At 48.5% G+C, this 22128-nt stretch overlaps 2 protein-coding genes across 4 annotated transcripts; both read right to left on the bottom strand.

Annotated features, from left to right (window-relative positions):
* Nucleotides 1-313: 313 nt before the first annotated feature.
* On the bottom strand, nucleotides 314-5418 carry LOC116077280 (testisin). Of its 3 annotated transcripts, none has more exons than XM_031351727.1 (6): nucleotides 5268-5418; nucleotides 5143-5169; nucleotides 4690-4855; nucleotides 3839-4122; nucleotides 921-1075; nucleotides 314-664 (listed from the first exon to the last, which is right to left on the bottom strand). In XM_031351727.1, the coding sequence occupies exons 1-6, from the start codon at nucleotides 5377-5379 to the stop codon at nucleotides 398-400; spliced, it is 1011 nt and encodes a 336-aa protein (XP_031207587.1). In that variant the 5' UTR covers nucleotides 5380-5418; the 3' UTR covers nucleotides 314-397. The 3 variants fall into 3 exon arrangements, with proteins under 3 accessions (XP_031207587.1, XP_031207588.1, XP_031207589.1); XM_031351728.1 differs by having other exon boundaries at nucleotides 314-637; XM_031351729.1 differs by having other exon boundaries at nucleotides 5143-5161; nucleotides 5268-5393.
* A 10661-nt stretch (nucleotides 5419-16079) lies between these two features.
* Nucleotides 16080-22128, bottom strand: LOC116077860 (serine protease 27-like). The gene is made up of 5 exons (XM_031352698.1): nucleotides 21980-22128; nucleotides 21185-21347; nucleotides 19460-19740; nucleotides 18311-18474; nucleotides 16080-16767 (listed from the first exon to the last, which is right to left on the bottom strand). Exons 1-5 carry the CDS (start codon nucleotides 22107-22109, stop codon nucleotides 16501-16503), a joined length of 1005 nt encoding a protein of 334 aa, XP_031208558.1. The 5' UTR covers nucleotides 22110-22128; the 3' UTR covers nucleotides 16080-16500.

Raw genomic sequence — 22128 nt, 5'->3', positions numbered from 1 at the left:
TCGGTGTACTGAGGGAGCCCAGCCTGTGCTGTCAGGAGCAGGAACCACAACCACTCACTCTCCTGGGTCTTTGCAGAAGATGCATGATCCTCCTGCCTCGGTCTCCCATGGTCTGAAGTTACAGGTGCATGCCAGCACACCCAGCCACAAATAGTGATTTTTGAAATTGCATTAAACAGAGAGATTGCTACTGTTTGCAACCAAAATGTAGTTAATGCAAGTGGGTCAAGATTGTAGGGGTTAGATAGAGGTCTTGGATTGAGAGAAATAGAGGGGCCTCAACAGGAGGCCATCCAAGTTCAAGGAAAGATAGGAAAATATCTTAACATGTTTATTAGCAAGCTACAAAAGAAGATACACCCTGACCCCACAAGTGGCCGGCTGTACACACTTGGGCTCAAGCAGGCCTCAGAAGAGAGGAAGCCCAGACCAGAGTCAGAAGCAGCAGCAGCGGGGCTGGGTCAGGCCTGAGCATCCCATTGCGGATCATGGTCGACCAGATCCAGTTGTAGTGATGACTGATGTTGGTATAGACTCCAGGGCGATTGGGCCGACCACAGCCTATTCCCCAGCTCACAACTCCAACCTGATACCACACCGTATCCTGGTCGCAGACCAAGGGTCCTCCTGAGTCACCCTGAGGAGCAGCATAGGTAAGCCTGGCCTGGAGGGTGACAAGTGGGACCAGGAGAGAGGCTGGGGGGGAAGGGGGTGCTGTGGGGCTGGCAGACTGGATGAGGATCCTATCCCTGGCCCTGACAGCAGTGGGCCCTCAGTGTCTTCATCTGCAAAGTGGGGCAATGGTCTATATCCCCAGATGAAAAGAGATCCTATATGAAACCTCCGTTGGGTGGAAGTTGGAGCTAAGGATGGCAGGGTACTGGGCCCAGAAGAGCATGATGGTACAAGGTGACACTTACAAAGCAGGCGTCCTTGCCACCTTCAGGAGTGCCGGCACAAACCATGTCTCCCCAGATGTTCGTGCGGAAGTCTGGCTTTTTGTACAAATGGTTACACATGGTGTTGTTGATGATAGCTACCTGCACTTCCTGGAGGGTGTTGGGAAGTGGCAGACCTGTGTAGGGGAAGGAAGACAGAGAGACAGACCCCTGGATCCTCGTCTCCTGGAAGAAATGGCATAGGGTGTGGGGACAGGGGTGTCCTGGGACACCTACTGTGCCTGAGACATCACTGTCAATGATGACTCCCAGCTGCAGCCCCATGCTAACATCCCAGGTGATCAACAGTATCATAGGACTCAGTGGATAGAGGCATGGTCAATGCCATCCATTGAGTCTTGATGTAGAATGTACATGAAGTCACTGCCTGAGCTGGCAACCAAATTATGTACAGGGGAAGGAGCTGGAGAGGATGCGGCAAGCCAAGTCCTGCAGAGACATCCAGGGACCAGGGAAAGCAGCTCTATGGTGCCCTTACCTTCTGGGATGTCCTTAGGCCTGAGCCAAGAGCCCTAAAGCAGCTCTAGTATTCAACAGTATCAGGAAACATTAATTTAAAGGACAGTTCTGGGGGAGCGCCCCATTACTAGCACACACTAGGGAACTGTCAGCTCCTGGTGTGAACTCACATCGGTGGATCCCTAAGTCGAGGCTCCAGGCATTGTCAACTCTGCAGAGGATGACAGGAGCCACAATGGCTGTTTCCTGTCCTCTGAGATCTCAGAAGTGCTCTACCAAGCCAGCAAGACTGGTATCTACTTAACAGAAGTGGAAAATGAGGCACAATTCAGCCAAGTGTCTTGTTCAAAGTGCCCCAGCCAGCACACAGCAAAGAAAACATTCCCCCAGTTCCAGGGTGAACAGAAGTATATTCACACCAGAGGTGTGCACCGAGACTAAGAATGAAGCCGAGGCTCAAGGAAACAACCCCACCACCACACCCATCCATTCTGCACTTGGAATGTGGGCAGCAAAGTGGGCCTGGAATGGTCCTGAGCTTACCCCTCAGAGAAGAAAATGGTCTCCTACCAAACAGGAAGACTGACCTTTGAGTTCTCTCTTCTCCCTGCCAGTTCCAGCTGAATGGCCTTGGGGAACTAACTCCCTTCTGCTGTCTGAACCATGGAACCTGGCCTCGCCTCCTTTTACTAGTTCTGGGGCCTTGGACATTTTCCATACTGCTCTCAATTTCCTCAGTGGGTAACGGCCCTTGCCAGCAGGTCTAATTTTGATCCCCAAGACCCGCATGGTAAAAGGAGAAAACATCTCTCACACATGGGCCATTGATTGCACCCCAATCACATTCAAAACATATGGTTCAGCAGTGAAGAGCACTTACAGCCCTTTCAGAAAACATGGGTTCAGTTCCCAGTACCCACAGGGGTTCACAACTACCTGTAGGTCCAGTTCTAGGGGAGCCAAAGCCCTCTACTGGCCTCTGCAGGTATTTCATGCATGTGGTATGCATACATACATACATACATACATACATACACACACTCAAGCCCACAAACACACAAATTTTTGTTGTTTTGTTTTTGTTTTTGTTTTTCTCTGTGTAGCTCTGGCTGTCCTGGAATTCACTCTGTAGACCAGGCTGGCCTCAAACTCACAGAGATCAGCCCGCCTCTGTCTCCTGAGAGCTGGGATTAAAGGCGCCACCACTGCCTGCCCCTTCCCCCTTTTAAAACAAATGTTTTTAAAACAAAATAAGTAGATGCGATCCCTCTAGAGGAGACTGGAGAGATGAGATGTCTCAGAAGTTAAGAGCACTTTTTGACCCCGAGGACAAGTTGGGACCCCAGCATTACAGAGAGGCTCACACATACCTCTAACTTCAACTCCTGGGGATACCACACCCTCTTCTGTCCTCTGTGGGCATTTGCACACACATGCACATCACTGAGTCATGCTCACACACATACAAATAAAATAAAATACTTTAAACCCCTTTCTTAAAACTACACTCTCGGGCTAGGGAGCTGGTTCCAAAGGAGCCAGGTTCAATTTCCAGTACCCGGATGACAGCTCACAACTGTCTATAACTCCAGCTCTAGGGGATCTGAGACACATACCTGCAGGCAAAACACTCATATACATAAAAAAAATAATAACAAAATGAAGTTTTAAAAAGAAAATATGTTGTTGCCTTGGCGCACCAAACTTGCAACAGTGCCAAGCACGCGACTAGCAAGGAAAGGGGCAGAATCTATTACTACTACAGTGCCAAGCATGTGACCAGCAGGAAAGGGGCAGAATCTATTACTACTACTCTTGTTAGGGGCCATTGCAGAGATGGACCAGGACAAAGAGAAGAGAGCAGGGCCACTCTAGGCACAAAGAACATGCCCCAGGCTTGGGGCTGTAAGCCCTAGGGCAGCCAGAGGGAAACTGTTCTCAGTGCTTCTTGGGATGGGGGTGGGGGCTTTGTGTAAGGGTTCCTGCTGAGCTGCAGGCAGTTGCTTGATTAGACCCTCTATGGACCTCCAAAGGGATTTCAGGGGTGAGTATAGACTGGAAGAGAATGCACAGTTGGAATTCGAGTGGATGGAGCAGGCAGGAGGAGTGTGTTTCCTGCCGCTCAATGATGATCCATGCCCTCTGAAGTGGGAAGAACACAAAAGCAGTGTTGTGGAAACCTTCCTACGGGCCCTATGAGGTCCCCACCCCTTCAGGCCTCCCTGGCACCTCTGAGTTCCTGTCTGGGAGGAAAGGTCTGGCTCCTGTCCTTCTTGCAGGCAGAAGTAAGGAAAATAAACAAGAAAACATTGAGTGAGCGAGAGAGAGGCTACTTAGGGCCTCAGAGCCCAGGGAGGGAGGGCTAGTGTGGAAGGCTAGGGTAGTGCCCCTCTCCCCAACCCGTCTGTACCCAGCCTCACTGTCATCCTCTCCAATAGCCCCCCAGCCGGTCACCCAGCAGTCAGTTCGGTTCTCAAACTTGTATGTGGAGTTCAGGAGGCAGATGGGTTGGATGAAGTTATTGTAGATGACAGGAGATGACAGCTTCAGCAGGGCTATGTCATTGGGAAAGCGCTCTGAGTACTTGGGGCTCAGGAAAATATCTTCTATTCGGTAACGGTTGGAATAGGCCTGAAGGTTCCAGAGAGATGGCCTGGAAGTCAGCTCACCAAACTGGACTGTCCAATCAAAAGGATCGTTATCCCTGCCAGAGAAGGAGAGAGCAGTTCAAGCCACCTGAGCTCAGCGGGGCTTCTCTCAGAGGTGACACTGGACGGCTACTGCCTCTTGTTCATCCTTAGCATAACTGCCCAGTCCTTATGGGCCAAAATACCTCCTATAGGGGCCACAGAACCCAGACAGGCCGGAAACAGTCCTTGCTCCTGGGCACTGAGTGAAGGAGCAGAAGGCTGGTTACCCCAGTGGTCCTGTGTCTGTTGGAGCAGTCCTAAGGGTGAGTGAGCCTGGGGAGACCCTTGGGTAGTCCCCAAAGGAGCTGAGTAAAAGGAACTAGTGTAGGGATGTTTGGGAAGCACTTGAGGAAGGAAAAAGAGCAGTCAAAACACTCTAAGGGAATGAGAATGTCCTGAAAGAACATTCTAGAAGAACCGGAAGAGGGTTCCCTCCTGGGGCGATAATGTAAATCTTACAGATTTAACCCATCTCAGCTACCCCTGAGGCTGCACTAAAATGCTTACCCAGGTGTCAAACTCAGGGCCAAGGTTACTAACCTTCCCACCCCTCAGCTGCCGGGGCTTGACTCCAGACTCACTTTTGGAAGCAGTGGGCAGCTGTAAGCACCCAGCGGCGGTTGAGCAAGGTTGCGCCACATAAGTGGTTGCCCCATACACGCAGGCTCCCTTGCCATGGCCAGCGGCCAAGCTCAGCATCATCTCCACCCACTATACGTGTAGGGATGGTCCTGTGACCGCAGGGCCCTGTGAGGAGGGTCAGACCTGAGCAAAGATTTTCTCCCCCCCCCAACCCCCCCACCCTGCCACTGACACTTTTAAAGCCATGGGGCAGAGGAGGGGGGAGGGAGGGACTTCCTGAGGGTCTGCTGTGACACTCCCCACATAATCAGTGTGCATCTGCCCCCAACACCTCCACCCCGGGGTAGGGGTGTGTATTACTATCAAACACAGTTGAGTTCTCGATCCTGGGGCAAAGGAGAGGAGTACTCGAAGTGCACCCCAACGCAGGAAACACGTTCTGAGCACTTTACCTGAGAGTAGTTCGGGTTCCTGCAGTTCTGGTTGGAAGGGAGAGAATAATAAAGCAACACTTCACCTTCTCCCCATCTGCCTTCACTGCCCCCGGTCCCACAACAGTACCCCCAGAGCAGCTCACCGGGTTTCTCGGCATCCACGGGTTCCACCTGCAAATAGGTTGACTGTAAGGCCACCGCCACCGCCGCCACAACCACCAGTAGTGGCACCAACGTCTTGCCCCGCGCGCCCATGGCCACCTCTCCTGCCACCTGGCACCCCCTCTTACTTCCTGCTACGCCAGGCCCGCGCCCACTCTGGGGAAGACGCAGATCCCTAAGCTCAAGGGCCGTCTGGGGACCATGATGCCCTAACAGTGTCTTCCAAGGCATCCATTAAAGCTGTTGACATGGTGCAGCAACCTTAGTGACCCTGAGCAGTCCTTGTGTCTTCTGAGCTCGGGGGTCCCGGTTGCCTCCCCTGTTGCCCTCTGTCCCCTGAGCACGACTTTGTTGGCGGAAGCGAGGAGTCTGGGCTTTCTCCCTCCCTGCTCCCTCTCTAACAGCCTTCTTCCTTACTGCATCTTTTTAAATGTATTGACTTTTCTTTTTTTTTCTTTTTCTTTTTTTTCTTTCGAGACAGGGTTTCTCTGTGTAGCCCTGGCTGTCCTGGACTCATTCTGTAGACCAGGCTGGCCTCGAACTCAGAAATCTGCCTGCCTCGCCTCCCAAGTGCTGGGATTAAAGGCGTGTGCCACCACCGCCCGGCGACTTTTCTTTTTTCTTGTTGTTCTCTATCTTAGTTGTTTTTGTCGTTGTTTGTTTTTCTTTTGAGAAAGTGATTTATTTTGTATCCCACACTGGCCTCAAGTCAATGATCCTCAGGCCAGAGCTTCCTCAGGACTAGGTTTACAGACACGTGCCTCCTAGAATTTCTTTACACACACACACACACACACACACACACACACACAGGTAAAAACTATCAAAAGATTTTAAAACATACAAAGAGATATAATTGTTTTGTTTTTCTGTACAGGGTTTCTCTGTATAGCCCTGGCTATCCAAGAAATCACTCTGTAGACCAGGCTGGCCTGGAACTCACAGAGATCTGCCTGCATCCTGGCTGGAATGAAAGTCATGTGCTACCGGCACCCAGCAGAGAGAAGGATTTTAATTAAACATTTATTTTCTCTCCTTTTTGTGGGATCTGTTTGGTTTGGGGGTTTTGTTTTGTTTTGTTTGTTGTATGGGATGTTTGGTTGGTTGGTTTGGTTTTTTTTTTTTTTATTTTGTTTTGTTTTGTTTGTTTTCTGAGGTGTTTGGTTGGTTTGAGGGTTTTTTGTTTTGTCTTGTTTGTTTTATGGGGTGTTTATTTGTTTGGTTTTGAGGCCAAGTCTTACTACATAGCTCTGGCTGTCCTGGAACTCTCTATGTAGAACATGTTGGTCTTAAGGTGGCATTGATCTTCCTGCCTCTGCCTCTTGAGTGCTGAGACTAAAGACATATGCCACCATGTTCAGCTTATTTTCTCTTTAAAAAAACAATTGCAGGCCAGGCGGTGGTGGTGCAACGCCTTTAATCCCAGCACTTGGGAGGCAGAGGAAGGCGGATTTCTGAGTTCGAGGCCAGCCTGGTCTACAGAGTGAGTTCCAGGATAGCCAGGGCTATACAGAAAAACCCTGTCTCGAAAAACAAAACAAAACAAAACAAAAAAAAATTGCTTGTGAGTGTCTGTGTGTGTGTGTGCCCAGGGGCTTCCAGCATGCGTGCTCGACCATCCATGTGTACCTATCAGAGAGGCTAAAACAAGGATTTAAGGTATATAGTAACATGCCTGGCTAGTATGAGATTAGTACATATAGACAATGTACAGCAATCAGATTAGGTTAAATGGTTAGATTCATACCATTCACCGTTTCTTTGTGCTGGAAATATTCTGTCTACTATTCTGACATAATCAATGGCTGTTGCTCATAGTTCACCCCTATGATTTGGTACCTTAGAAACTACTCCTTCTACCCTGGGCCCTACCACACGCACGCCACTCTCTCCACCACCCTCCTCTCAGGCACCTCCCAGACTCTGGCTACTACTCTCTGGTTCTACACTTTGAGATCAACTTTTATGGTGTTTGATTTTTGTTTAGGGTTTGTTTTATTGTGATGAGATGAACTTTGGGACGCTGGGCAAGGTCTTTCCCAGTAAGCGACATGCCCATCTTTTTGTATTTATCCTGTGTCTGATTTAATTCTCTTATGCAATGTCCTATAGTCTCATCCATGTTGCTGCAAAGAACAGGATCTTGTTCTTTTTGTAGATGAGTAATTTTCAGTTACACGTCAGCACCGTAGTCTTCACCCTGCGTCCTTTGACAGATGTCTCAGCTGCTGGGAATGCTGCTGCTTCAGTGGACAGGTTCAGGCTGAAGGGTTAAATATTTTTCTTCTGCATCTTTCGATTAATTTCTTTACTAATATACAAAACCATAGGCCTTGTCAACATGTTCATCCTATGTGCCCCATTGTGCTTCATGCATGTTTTCCCTTGGTCTTCTCTCTTCACCCCTTCCCACTTTCCCACTGGTCCCCTTCCAAATAACAAAATATTAGTGGAGAGCTGCAGAGAGAAGCAGTGAAGAGCACTTGTTGCTCTTGCCAAGGACCTCGGTTTGGCTCCCAACACTCACAGGGCAACTCACAAACATAGGTAAGTCCAGTTCTAGGGGATTTGACCTCTGCTATATGTGGTGCATGTACACACAAACACATACATGCATACATACATACACATACATACACACATATATATAACATACACATAAACACATATACATACACATACATACACACTCCTATACACATATATAACATATACATGCACACATACATGCATATACACATGCACATGTACACATACATAAATGCATTACATACACACTCACAAATACACATATACATACACACATAAATAAATACATATACACATACATATATACATACATGCAGACAAAAACTCTTACTCATATATTTTTGATTAAAAAATAGTATTTAAATTTAGATTCCGCCGGGCGGTGGTGGTGCACACCTTTAATCCCAGCACTTGGGAGGCAGAGGCAGGCAGATTTCTGAGTTCGAGGCCAGCCTGGTCTACAGAGTGAGTTCCAGGACAGCCAGGGCTACACAGAAAAACCCTGTCTCGGAAAAAAAAAAAAAATTTAGATTCCACATGAATGAAAACATGTGGTGTTCACCTCTTCTCTCTTTTAAAAACTTTTTATTGATTCTCTGAATTGCACATCATGCATCCCAATCCCACTCACTTATCATTCGTATCTGTCCTCCACCCTTGTAACCTCTCCTCAAAAGAAAATAAAAACTAAAAATTAAAATAAAAACAACCACCACCAACAACAACAAAATCTTGCCCTGGAAGCTGTCATGCGTCACAGCGTGTCCCACAGTTTACCCCTTTGTCCACACATCTTTCCGTGCATGTTCATTGCAGTGAGTCACTGGTCTGATTTGAGGCCTCTGGCTTCTGTTTCACAAGCATGGACCACATGGACCACTACTGCTTGACAAAGTTCCAGCAGCTTGACATCAAGGTCCACAGTTCTCCAGCATCCTTTTACTGCTGTCTGATGATTCTCTCTCTGTTATAGGAGGCCCCATACTGTCTGATGATTCTCTCTCTGTTATAGGAGGCTCCATACTGTCTGATGATTCTCTCTCTGTTATAGGGGGCTCCATATGTTTTTCCTTTGGGACTTTTTTTTTTTTTTTTTGGTTTTTGGTTTTTTTGATTTTTCAAGACAGGGTTTCTCTGTGTAGCCCTGGCTGTCCTGGAACTCACTCTGTAGACCAGGCTGGCCTTGAACTCAGAAATCCACCTGCCTCTGCCTCCCAAGGGCTGGAATTAAAGGCGTGCGTCACCACTGCCCAGCTCCTTTGGGAATTTTTGTATGGGCTATGATAGAGGATGTGGTCACATACAACGGCACTCTCTCTAAACAAAATAATTCTTTGGAAAAGATCTCCACCATCCTGGAAACCATATAGCATGATAACTCTGCCTCTCTCCATTGTGCCCCCCTGTTTGCACCAAAAATAAAGAAATTAAAGATTTATTAACTGAAAGATGATGCCAGAAACTCTTGGGTACACCTAGTCCCAAGGATGAAAGTATAAATCCAGAGAAACAATGGGCCTGGGCCCAGAGTCTGAGGACTTAGCAGTTGAGGATCAACAAGAGATCAGTTAGTAAGTATAGAACAACAATGCCCACAATTGATTCCCTGGGTACGAGACTTACAGGATGAATGGCAAGATCTGGTATGTCCCACGAGGAGCAGATTCTGTTAAGTTAGAATGGCTTGAACCCCTCCGCCATACGCAGGAGCATACACTGAAAGAATTAGGATGGTACGGCAATACTGGAAAGAGAGTAAGATGTCGGGACCTCCCTTGGGGGAGTGTATGAGGAGAACGGGCCCATATTGTAAGACTAAGGCACTTAGGAACACAATTAGGAAACAACTCAATGCTTATTGAACTACACAGTGCAAACCTGCATTGTGCCCCATGAGGAATGGAAATTGCTCTTATGAGTTTGTTTCTCAGAACTCAATGTCTGGCACCTCCTGACCACAAAGGCTGAGGACATGCAGGAGGACATGTAAAAGGGCACCTAGTGAGGTTACTGAATCTGAGAGAACACTAAGGACTTAGATGCTTGCTGAACTTATTGCTTTTGCTTTAAAGAAAAATATTGCAATAAAGTTGATAGCCTCTTTTATTCTGGATGCCTAAAAACTGGGCCAAAATAGGTTAAAAACAATCTGTGAAAAGATCTTGCATCTCTTGAAATCATTAAGTCTGCTTTCAATATTAAACATGGCTAAGCTATTATACAATCAGAGAGTATAAAAGGTGTAGCTTTTTTTTTTTCAATAAACACAGCTACCCTCAGATGGTGTCAGTCTCCTTCCTCCGCTGGCTACACACATCTTTTGGGGGACCTGAACTCTGCTGTGGCTAAACTCTGGCACTACATTATCAATACAGGATCCTCATCAGAGATATCCTCTTGTTGCCCCGTGGCATGCAGATCCTGCAGCTTTGGACCTGCAGTACTTGCCCTTTCATGTTCTCCAGCAGTTGGAATGGATGTTGCGGTGGGCCAGCTCAAAGCTCTGGATCTGGGCCTGAGTGATAGCTGAGCCGGCCAGCCAGCCAGCTCTCCTGCATCCACACCACCAGGGCGAGCTCTACAGCACTGCCCTGGCCAGCAGTAGCTGGCAAGGGGTGAGACCAGCTCACCAGCACCCACAACACTGGGGCCAGCTCTACTGTGCTTGTCACCCAGGCTCTCGCTCCTTCTTTTTATTCTGTTTCCTTCTCCCCAAATAGTCCTCTTTATGTTTTCTTATATAGGAATTAAATATTTTTAAGGCTTATTTATTTTACAGGGCTGGACAGATAGCTCAATGGTTAGTGGCACATATTGCCCTTCCAGAAGACCCAAGTTCAGTTCCCAGCACTCATGTTGGGCAGCTCAGAACTCCCTGTAACAGTAGCTCCATTCTTCTGGCTTCTGTGGACACATACACACACATAAATACAATTAAAAACAAAAAGATTTTAAATTTCAATTTTAAAACGCTTTGCCTACTTGCATGCAAGCACAACCCGTGAGTATACAGAACCAGTGGAGGCCAGAAAGGGGCGTCAGATCCCCTGGAATTGACATTAGAGATGGCTGTGAGAAGCATGTGGGATACGGGGATATGAATCCAGGTCTTCTGCAAGAGCAGGTGCTCTTAACTACTGAGCCATCTCTCCAGTCCCTAAAGATTTTGTAAAGCTATATGTGTATGTGGGAGCAAGGGGTGTGTGTATGTGAGTGTAGGTGCCCTCAGAGGCCGGAAGCATCATATCCTCTGGAGCAAGATGTGAATCCTGGGAAGGAAACTTGGGTCCTCTGCAAGAACGTAGCCACTGCTTTAGCCTCCCCTGGATTAAATCTTGATGAAGTTTGAAAATCCTTTTGACAAACTTTTAATCTGAGTTGAATCCCTGAAAGCCACCTATGGGTGAAAGGGAAGAACTAACCTGCTAAATGTTGCCCTCTGACCTTCACACTGAGCTGTGGCACACCATGCACACACATATGCAATAATAAGTAAGTTAATTGATTAGTAACTTTATTGTCTAGGGGTCAAGAAAAGTGTATGAGAGGGAGACCCAGAGTCCCAATGCCCGGTGACCACTAGAGGAAGTCTGGATTAGTCAGCTTCTTGTTATAATCCCCAACAAAACCTGAGGGAGGAAGGCTTTATGTCAGCTCACACTTTGAGGGATGGCAGGGAAGGTATGGGAGAACCCAACACTTCACATCATGGAGGTCAGAAAACAAAAAAGATGGTGGGACAGGACAGGGCAGGATACAGCCTCAAGGACAGTGCACCAGTAACATAATTCCTCCTGCTAGACCTCACCTATGGTCTGTGGCAGCAGACAGGGTGGCATGGTGGTTGAGTAGCAGCTAAGAGCTCACATCTTGAAACACAAGCACAAGGCAGGGAGCACTTACTGGGCCCATGGGAGGCTTGTGAAACCTCAAAGTCCACCCTCCGGGACATACCTCCTCCAAGAAAGCCATACGTCCTGATCCTTCCCAAACAATTCTACTAAGTGGGGACCAAGTATTCAAATACAGGAGTGTATGGGGGCCATGCCTGTTCAAATCACCCCATCTATTCTTATCTCCTGATAATGCCATCATGTAATAAATCTATCAAGAGACTGTTTCATTCCTTTGATCAGAACCCTAGAGATCAAATTATCTCTGGAAACACCCTCCAAGACACACCCAGAGACACATTTGCTATCTAAAACCTAGATAATTCTTAAGACTGTCGAGGTAAATGTTAAGATTAACCGTCATTGGCAGGGTGTGATGGCACATACTTTTAATCCCAGCAGAGGCAGATGGATCTTGGTGAGTTCAAGGTTACCCCGGTCTACATAATGAGTTCCAGGACATCCAGAGCAACATAATAAAGAAAACTTGTCGGGCTGGAGAGATGGCTCAGCGGTTAAGAGCACTGATTGCTCTTCCAAAGGTCCTGAGTTCAAATCCCAGCAACCACATGGTGGCTCACAACCATCCATAATGAGGTCTGATGCCCTCTTCTGGTGTGTCTGAAGACAGCTATAGTGTACTTACACATAATAAATAAATAAACCTTTAAAAAAAAAAGAAAAGAAAACTTGTCTCAGAAAATAAATGATTAATGATCTCAGGGTCTATGCCTGTGTGGTGTCCCTTCGTGTGTCTTGCGCCCCATTTCCTCCAGGACACAGTGTGTTGGGACAGTGGTGAATTCCCCAGCACTGCCTCAGGGCCTCCTCCAGGCTATCATGGGTGTCTACTTCCTTGGAGTCCTGAGCCCTAAATCTGGAGGAGCGGCACAGGCAATCAGCCAGAGACCCCACCAGAAGGTGCTGCAGAGAGTGTCCCCAAAAAATGCTGTCCTAGGAAGGTGCTGGTGTGGCAATGACGGCCAAGAATCTCCAGAATGTCACATGCTGTGCTCAGTCGCCCCTGCCAAGAAAGGCCCAGTGGGGACAGGAGCTAGCCAAGACATTCAAGGGCAGGACGGGTCCCGAGGTAGCTAGCTGGTTAGGGGACCAGGCCCATGGAATGGCAAAGGAACAAGATTTTCTCAAGGGACTTTTGTGTCCCTTAGCACCCTAGCATTCATGTCTTAGCCAATCTTTCCATACTCTCTGCTGCTACAAACACAGTTCACCACCCAGGCACAGTGCCAGCTACCACTTTGGGACACTGGAACACAATCCTGACTTGGCTACAGCCCAAGGGGTTGCTTGGACCACAGATCCCTAACTGACCTCTCTCAAGCTGTCCAAGCTTTTGTTGTTATTGTTATACTGTCTGTGTGTGTGTGTGTATGGGGCAGTGTGTGTGAGGGGTAGCTGTCCAAGCTTTTGTTGTTGTTGTTGTTGTTATACTGTGTGTGTGTATGGGGTGGTGTGTGTATGTGTATGAGGCTGTCCAAGCTTTTGTTGTTGTCGTTGTCATTATACTGTGTGTGTGCGTGTGTGTGTGTGTGTGTGTGTGTGTATGAGGTGGTGTGTGAGTGTGTGATTGTGTGTGTATGGGGTGGTGTGTATGTGTATATGGGTACATGGGGGGTGTTTGTATATGTACAAGGGGTGGTGTGTACATGTATGTGTGTATTGGATGGTATGTGTGTATATGTATGTGTATTGGATGATGTGTACGTGCGTGTATATGGAGTAGTATGTATATGTGTGTGTATATGGTGTGGTTGTGTGTGTGTGTGTATCAAGTGATATGTGTATGTATGCAGTATGGGAGGGTTGTGTTTGTGTGTGTATATGGGGTGGTGTGTGTGTGTGTGTGTGTGTGGTATGTGTGTGTATGTGTATTGGGTGATGTGTGTGTAAGTGTATGTACGGGATAATGTGTGTATGTGTGTATGGAATGTGCGTATGTATTGGATAGTATGTGTATATGTGTAGGGGAAGTATGTGTGTGCATGAGGTGGTGTGTTTGTGTGTGTGTGTGTGTGTGTGTGTATTGGGTGGTGCTTGTGTGTGAGTGTCTGTGTGGGATAGTGTGTGAGTGTATGGGATATGTGTGTATGTATTGGATGGTGTGTGTGTATCGGGTGTGTGTATATGTATTGGGTAGTGTGTGTATATGTGTAAGGGGGTTATGTGTGTGTATGGGGTGGTGTGTGTGTGTGTGTGTGTGTGTGTGTGTGTGTGTGTGTGTGAGAGAGAGTAGGACTGAGGGCTACTTATAAAAGTTGTCTGCTCCTACCATGTGGGTCCCAGGATCAATGTGAAGCCATCAGACTTAGTGACAAGTGTCTTTACCCACTGAGACATCTCACTGGCCCACTCTATGTCTTCTACAACCTTTCCCCCCAGCCCAGCTGACTCCCTTCTCTGGCTCTAGGCCATCCTTTCATACTGAAGTCTGCATCTGCCCCAGCCACTAGGGGGCCACAGACTAACCCGAGACAGCTACAGAACTAGCACTTCAGGTCCCCGTGTAGGTGGCATGCCCTCAGCAGAACCCTCTTCATCATGATCTTAACAAAAATGGATGCTTAGAGACCCCTATGAACCATCTACAGCACAGAACTCAAGAGCCAGAGAGAGCCCCTGGTGAGTTGTATTTTTTTTTTAAGATTTATTTATTTTATTTATATTTATCTTATTTATATTGTAGCTGTCTTCAGACACACCAGAAGAGGACATCGGATCCTATTATAGATGGCTGTGAGCCACCACGTGGTTGCTGGGAATTGAACTCAGGACCTTCGGAAGAGCAGTCAGTGTTCTTAACCCCTGAGCCATCTCTCCAGCCCCCCTGCCCCGGCTCCAGAACTCCGCCCACATCCCAACCCCTGGTAGTTTCTAACTGTCCTTCTGAGCACCATGTGCCTGCTGGATGAGTATCTGCTGAGTTAAAGGATTGATGAAAAGGAAGCACCCAGCACCGGGGATCCTAGCACCACAGGGATCAGGTCGGATGAGGAGTGGCCCTGCCTGGGCTCCCTCAGCGGCCCTCAGACGGTGTTAACTCTTTGGAAGCCTGAGACAGGATCTCTGAAGCTCAGAAGAGCCTTGGCTATTCCCAGCTCCCTCTGAGGGGATTAGATTTTCTTCCCTGGCCCCTCTACTCTGTCTCTTTAGGTTGCCACTCCATGGGGCTCCTGCAAAAGTGGACAGTGACAGTCAGAGGCACGTCTCAGCTGGGCAGAGTGTAAGAGTCTTTCACGTGAGGAGAGAGTGAGAGAGGTCCACACACCTCCCTGATGGGCCCCAGCGTTTGGAGGAGCATCTCAGGTGAAGGAGACTCAGAAACATGGGAAGCCACACCATGGTCATATCTGACCATGATAGCTGACTGGCTGAACGGTTGATTTGGAGACAGGCATGAGCCATTCACCTCAGCAGGATGGCTGTGCATGTGGAATGCCGAATCCCCTGAGGACCAGCCAGCACCACCCCATCTCCTTCGACACTGCAATCCCTACTCCCATCTGCCTCTAGGCTGTCAGGAGGCCCCTTGGGCAGTGGATGCGCAGCAGCAGATAGCTCCAGAAGCTGGTAATCCTGTCACAGCAGTCAAAAAGAGTGAAGGTGGACCTGAGCCAGAGGGGACCTGTGGGACAGTATGGCATTGGGCTAGAGAGGCATCTTGGAACAGGCTGAAGCTCCCACCCAAACATGACTAGTTTGCCCCCACCTTCTGCCTGCTTCTGTCCTTGGGAAGCTCCACTCGCATCCCCAGCACTCGGGCTGCAGCCAGGGCACTGCCCTCCAGCAGAACTATCACATACCTGGGGAGTTGAAAACAACCCCAGCTTGGCACCGTACCAGAACTGTTTACACCCAGAAGTGTGAGCTGGCATCTCCTCTGCCCAGCCCAGGAGCTACGAGTCTAACCTACCAGCCCTGCCCGTAGCCCAGGGACTGGGGCTCACACATGCCAGTGATCCCGAGAGTCATCTTGGTCTTACCAGTGACCTCTAGGATTTATCTCATGCCCACCTATGAGCCCGCAAGTGACCCCATGCCTTACTTGTGGCCCTAATATTATCCTAGTCCTACCAACGGCCCCAAAATCTTCAGGAAGTACTCTGACGTACCTACAAGAAAGGAAGCTGAGCTGAGGGCCTGGACAAGCTAGGGTTTCCAACTCTTCATCTTCCTGCATGTGAGCAATGGGGCTGGGAGCATGTGTGCACAGGAGTGTCAAAAATCTGGTGACACTATATGGGTGATATTTGCATGTGTGGGAGGCTTGTAGGGGCATCCCTCTGGGCGCCTGTGGAGGCTGAAGCTCATACGAATAGGAGGAACTGCGCAATGGGAAACTGTGTGCTATTGGATCTAGTCTTTATTGTTTCAGACTCAGATTCACTAGAGAAAGACTTGCCCAGTCACAGAAGCCACCAAAGGATAGCCTGAAAGGTGGCTGTGACCTGTGCTCCACCCACGAGTGAGAGGCAAGAAAGACTCTTGCCCCTCTGCCCCTGGAAACCCACAGGCCCCAAGGGTGTGAGAGGCAGCTCGGGTTCTACAGGGGCCAGAAGATCAGAGTTTAGTTGATGGTCCCAAGGGTCTTAATGATGTGGGAGACTTCTGTGGGGGTGAGGAGAGGGTCCCTGAAGGACAGAGCATGGACGGGGTGCTTGTCCTCTGGGGAGGACACAGGAAGGGGGTCCGTGAGAGAAGCCGTGCTAGCCTAGAAGCAGATCAAGGGTAACAGTTCCGGATACAGGTGCTGAGATGATGAAGTTGCGAGCTGTTAGGGCCCCAGGAGGAAGAAGGTGCAACTGAGGAAGGTGAGAAACAGCAGCGGACCGGAGAGTGGGGTCCTCGAAAGGCTCAGGGAGAAATTTTTTCCTTCTGTGGGTAAATTCCACATTATGTTCTGAATCCATGAGGTGTAGACGCTGACGTTGGTGTAAACACCCGGCCTCTTGTACAGAGCACAGTCAGATCCCCAACTCACCACCCCTGCCTGGATCCAGACATCATTAATGTCACAGACTAGGGGACCTCCAGAATCACCCTGAGGAGAAAGAAGGGATATACAGGTGTTAGGGTTGCCTGAGCCCACTGCCTTCATTACACAGGTAGAAAACACAGGTCAAAGTTCTCCAACCATACTAGACAGGATCAAGAAGTTTCTAGAAGGTTTCAGGAATGGCTGATCTAAGAACTGTAGGTTTCCTGAGAAGTGCTAGGGATCCCTAGCAGACAGGACACTTGACCTAGTGTCTAAATAAAATATGAACTTATGCCGCAGTAGGAGGCCAGAAGCAGGAGGCCACCTCAGAGCTGGCTCTGCTTCAGCTTCAGCTTGCTTGAGTTTATCTAAAACACCTCTTTGAAGAAACAGTCGAGACATATTTGGCAGTCAGGGTGTGTAGAAGAGCAAATGAGAAAGGATAAAACCAACCAAGCTTGAATATGGTCGGCTCCTGCTGAAAAATGTAGTCAAAGGCTTCTAGTGTTAGTGGAGAAGGGGGATGGATTCTGGTTCCAAAAGAAAACCTTCAGGATAGAGGTAAGATCACAGTCATTTAATTCAATCTCTCTCCTTCTCTGTCTGTTAGTCTCTGTGTGTGTGTGTGTGTGTGTGTGTGTGTGTGTGTGTACATGTGTCTCTCTTTGTCTCTCTTTGTCTCTATCTATCTATCTATCTCTATATCTATCTATCTATCTATCTATCTATCTATCTATCTATCTATCTATCTATCTATCTATCTATCTCTCCCTAACTCTGTTGAGGGAGAGAGGCCTTTCAAACATTTGGTAAACATTCTACTACTCACCTATACCTCCAGCTCTCTGGTCATATTTATTTTATTTGACAGAGGTGAGGCATGTGGGGGAGAGGTGTGTGCCGTCCTGTGTGTGCATGTAGAGGCCAAAGGTCAGCATTGCATGTCTTCCTTCATCACTCCCCACCTAGTCTCTCACTGAACTTGGGAACATGCATTTTGATTAGACGTGCTGGCCAGCAAGCCCCTGGAACCTGCCTGCCTCTGACACTCTACCCACCCCCATGATGGGGTCATAGACTTGTACAAGTCTTTTTTATTTTTTTCCAAGGCAAGGTTTCCCTGTGTAACCCTGGCTGTCCGTGAACTCCCTTTGTAGACCAGGCTGGCTTCGGACTTAGAAATTCCCCTGCCTCTGCCTCCCGAGCGCTGGGATCAAAGGTGTGGGCCATCACTGCCCAGTAGCATTTGGCTTTTTGGTGTTTTTGTTTTTGTTTTTGTTTTGTTTTTAATACATGGATACTGAGAATTCAAATTCAGCTCCGTATGCTTGTGATGCAGACAATGAACCATCTTCCCAGCCATCTGCTTATGCTTATATAATATTTGCAAGGGAAAGAGCATCTGGGATAACTTTTTGAAGTGTGTGTGTGTGTGTGTGTGTGTGTGTGTGTGTGTGTGTTTTATTAAGATGCCCAACCCTCCTACAAGGTTCTCAGTGTAGTGGGGAGAGGAACAGCCGGCCCTCTGGGGCTGCTGGGGAGGTGCTGTCTGGATGCGGCCCTCTGGAGTTGCTGGGGAGGTGCTGTCTGGATGTGGCTGACTCACATTACAAGCATCCTTCTTGCCTTCCTCGAAACCAGCGCACAGCATGCCTTCAAGGATGACCGGCTTCGTGCTGGAAACGGAATTCTCCTGATAGTAGGTATTGCAGGTTTCGGCATCAATGAGAGGCACCTGCAACTCCTGCAGGGTAAAGGGTGGTGGGAGCACTGGGTTGGGAGAGAGCAGAGTCAGAGAAGAAGACATTCCATCCCCTCCCAACTCCACACGGCTAACTGAACCCTGGGGCTGGGATCATCTCTTCTGCTTCTGTGTTTCCCCACACGAAACCCTGAAAACTTTGTAAACATGTATCTGAGGGTGGGGTGGTATCTCAGGGTGAGGACACAGAACTCCTCACAATCCCAACCTGGGAGATCTAGATGAGACACTCTTAACAGACACAGAGAGGAGATCTGGGAGACACACGGCAGCAGAGGTCTTTGTGAACCTCAAGGCTAAGACGGGAGCATTGTAGCTAAGAGGCCACGATTGCAGATGTTGAGAGCCAAAAAGGGGCCCTCTCTAGAACCCCCAAAGGTTTGGGGCCCATATAATACCATAATTTCAGACTTCTGGTCTCCTGAACTGAGAGTGACCACCTATCTGATTTACCCTCAGCTTCAGGACACTAAATCAAAATGAGATTGCAAAAATGATGACAGAGATGAGGGCCACGAAGATGAAAGGTAGAAATGGAAATGCCTTTAAAAGCATCATGCTGCGTACCTCCAGCATTAACCCCACTGGGCTAGCACTCTTGAGAACTCACTGACCAGAGGAAGAACCAGGACCCATTAGATAGTGAGGGCTACCCGGTCAAAAATGATCCCCTGGTAAGCTCTGCCCACAGGGCCTTGGCCACAAAGATGGCAGGAAGGCTGTGATGCAGGCTGGGCCGGCATCTCTTAGCCCATTGCTGGATGTAACACTATCCTTCTGGTTATTAGATGCTAAGAGGACATCTGGGAGCTGGCAGCCGCCAGCTGGTGATGAGCTGTTGTAGCAGTGTTTTAGTGCACCCTCTGTGGCGGACATACTTTGCATGGACTCCATATGGGTCCTATCTGAGGGTGGGGACTGGCCCTAGGGAAGGTGTCAAGACTGGCCCTCCCATTCTCCTCCTACCCTGCCACCAACTCCAAACATCCTTACGTTGATTTGTGCCAATGTGTCCCCAGCCAGTGACCCAACACAGGGTGCCAGGATCCAGCGGGTCTCCAGGTTTCGGGAGGCAGACTGGAAGCATATAGTCACTGAAGGTGATGGGTGAAGCCAGCTGCACCAGAGCAATATCTCCACTGCTGTGCTCATCTGCTGAGTAGCTTGGGTGCTTGATGCAGTGGGCCACAGCTCTCAGCTCCCCCGGCTCATTGTCCTCAGGGTAGGAAGAGATGGTACCCAGAAGTACTGTGTACATTGACAGGGACTGGTCCCTGGGAGAATGGCAAAGTCAGAGGGTGAAAAGGAAAGACAGTCTTTCTACAGAGGCTCTAATACTGCTACCGGGCTTCTCTGAGCGCTAAGCACACCAAAGCAATGCCAAGCACCCCCTTTAATGACCACCATTAATGATCATTGTAACCCATAAATCTACCATCACTTCCTCCATTTTTCAGGTGTGGAACACAACTAGGAAAGTCAAGTCACCCATCCAAAGGTCACCTGGCTACTGAACAGTGTATTCAAGACTTTGGATTCTTGGGACCTAGACAAATGGGTCAGGGTGTCTGTCTACAGTACAAGCATAAAGACTTGAGTTTGGATCTCCATAACCCACATAAAAGCCAGGCCCGATGGTGTGCACATCTGCAACCCCAGCCTGTCCCTATGGAGAAGTGGGAGGTGAAGACAGGAGAATTAATAAAAGAATGCTGACCAACTAGCCCCGTATATACAGCTGTGGACAAAAAGAGAATCCCTGTCTTGAAAAGCAAGGTGAGGGCTGGAGAGATGGCTCAGTGGTTAAGAGCACTGACTGTTCTTCTAGAGGATCCGAGTTCAATTCCCAACAGCCACATGGTGGTTCACAACCATCTATAATGAGGCTGGTCCCCTCTTCTGGCATGCAGGCAGAACACTTATACATATTAAAGAGAACACTCTATACATATAATTTTTAAAAAATAAATAAATAAAAAATAAACAACAACAAAAAGCAAGGTGAAAGGTAAGGAGTGACCCCTGAGGGTGTCCTCTGACCATCACACACACACTGTGGCATGTCTGTGCCCATATCCACACACACTCATGACCACATACTTCACATATGCTCACATACATACACAAAGGTCTTGGGTTCTCAAGGGCTGATTCAGTAACTGTTCCCCCTCCTCTCCCTCTCTCTCTCCCCCTCCCCATGTATGTGTTTGTCTGTGTGTCTGTATGTTGGTGTTTCAGTGGGTACACATGTTCCTGGGCATATACAGAAAGCACAGGATAACATCAGATTTCCTGCTCTATCACTCTTGGTCTTGAGACAGGGTTTCCCACATAACCTAGAGCTATACTGGAGGTCAGCAACCCCCAGAGAGCCTCCTGTGTCCGCATATACTCTGAGCCTAGGCCACACTCAGCTTTTTGCATGAACATGGGCAGGGGATTTAAATTCAGGTCGCCACACTTAAACCCTCTTACCCTCTGATCCATCCCCTCCACCCAAAGTTGATTTGGGGGGAATAAGAAGATTAGGTGATTGACCCACCAGGGTCAGGTAGACAACCTGGACAGGTAACTGAGACACTAAAATGACATGCCCCTGCCTCATCTCCTGCCATGTAGGCAAGGATTGTGGTTCAAATGGAGAAATGAAGTAGTCTGAAAGGAATGTAGTGAAATCTAACTGGCCCCGGCCCATGTGACCCATAGGGAGACACTCACTGGTTGAAGCAGTGGGCAGCAGTCAACACCCAGTCCTCAGCAATCAGGGATCCCCCACACACGTGCACCCCATCCTCCCTCACGCTGACCTGCCAAGGCCACTGGCCCAGTTGGGCATTCTGTCCTGACACGATGCGGCCTGACGCCCTGGGTCGTCCACACACTGCAAGGAATCAATAGGATAGGGTAACACATGGCTATTCTGCCCTTCCCTATACCCTCAAATCTGGCTCATTTGTCACAGCCCCTGGGAACTTGACCAGTGAGGGCCAGAGGATGTCTCCAGTGTCTGGCTCCTAGCAGCACCTGCCTGATATAAGGCTGGAAGGAGCCAGGATCAGACAGCTCTCTGGGTCTGCCTCCAAACCTATGATTCTGTTGCCTCCTTCCTGTAATCTCAGCACCTGAAGGCTAAGTCAGGAGGATCAGGAGTTCAAGGTGAGCTTCAACTATTCAATAAAATGGAGGCCAGTACAGTGAGACCAGGAGGCCAGCCTGGGCTACAGTGAGACCAGGACTCAAAACTAAAAGAAGGCCGGGCAGTGGTGACACATGCCTTTAATCCCAGCACTTGGCGGGCAGAAGCAGGCTGATTTCTGAGTTCAAGCCCAGCCTGATCTACAGAGTGAGTTCCAGGCCAGCCAGGGCTACACAGAGAAACCCAGTCTTGAAAAAACAAAACAAAACAAAACAAAAACCTAAAAAATGAAACAAACAAACAAAAAAGCACCCAAACAACAAAACTTGCATTCTCTGTATCTTCCTGAAGCCCCAGCTCCTCATCCCCCATCTTACCCGAATCCAGGTCAATGTTACTGCTACCTGTCTTGGTAGACAGGCTGTAAGAGTCCTTTGTGAGGACCTCACTCCCCAGAAGGACTCCAGGAAAGAGGATAAATAGGATGGTGGGCAGACCCAGCTCCATGATATACCTGCTGGGGCCA

This window comes from Mastomys coucha, unplaced genomic scaffold (genome assembly GCF_008632895.1).
Source record: "Mastomys coucha isolate ucsf_1 unplaced genomic scaffold, UCSF_Mcou_1 pScaffold5, whole genome shotgun sequence".
NCBI lineage: Eukaryota > Metazoa > Chordata > Mammalia > Rodentia > Muridae > Mastomys > Mastomys coucha.
This window is presented reverse-complemented; position numbering and strand designations above follow the sequence as displayed.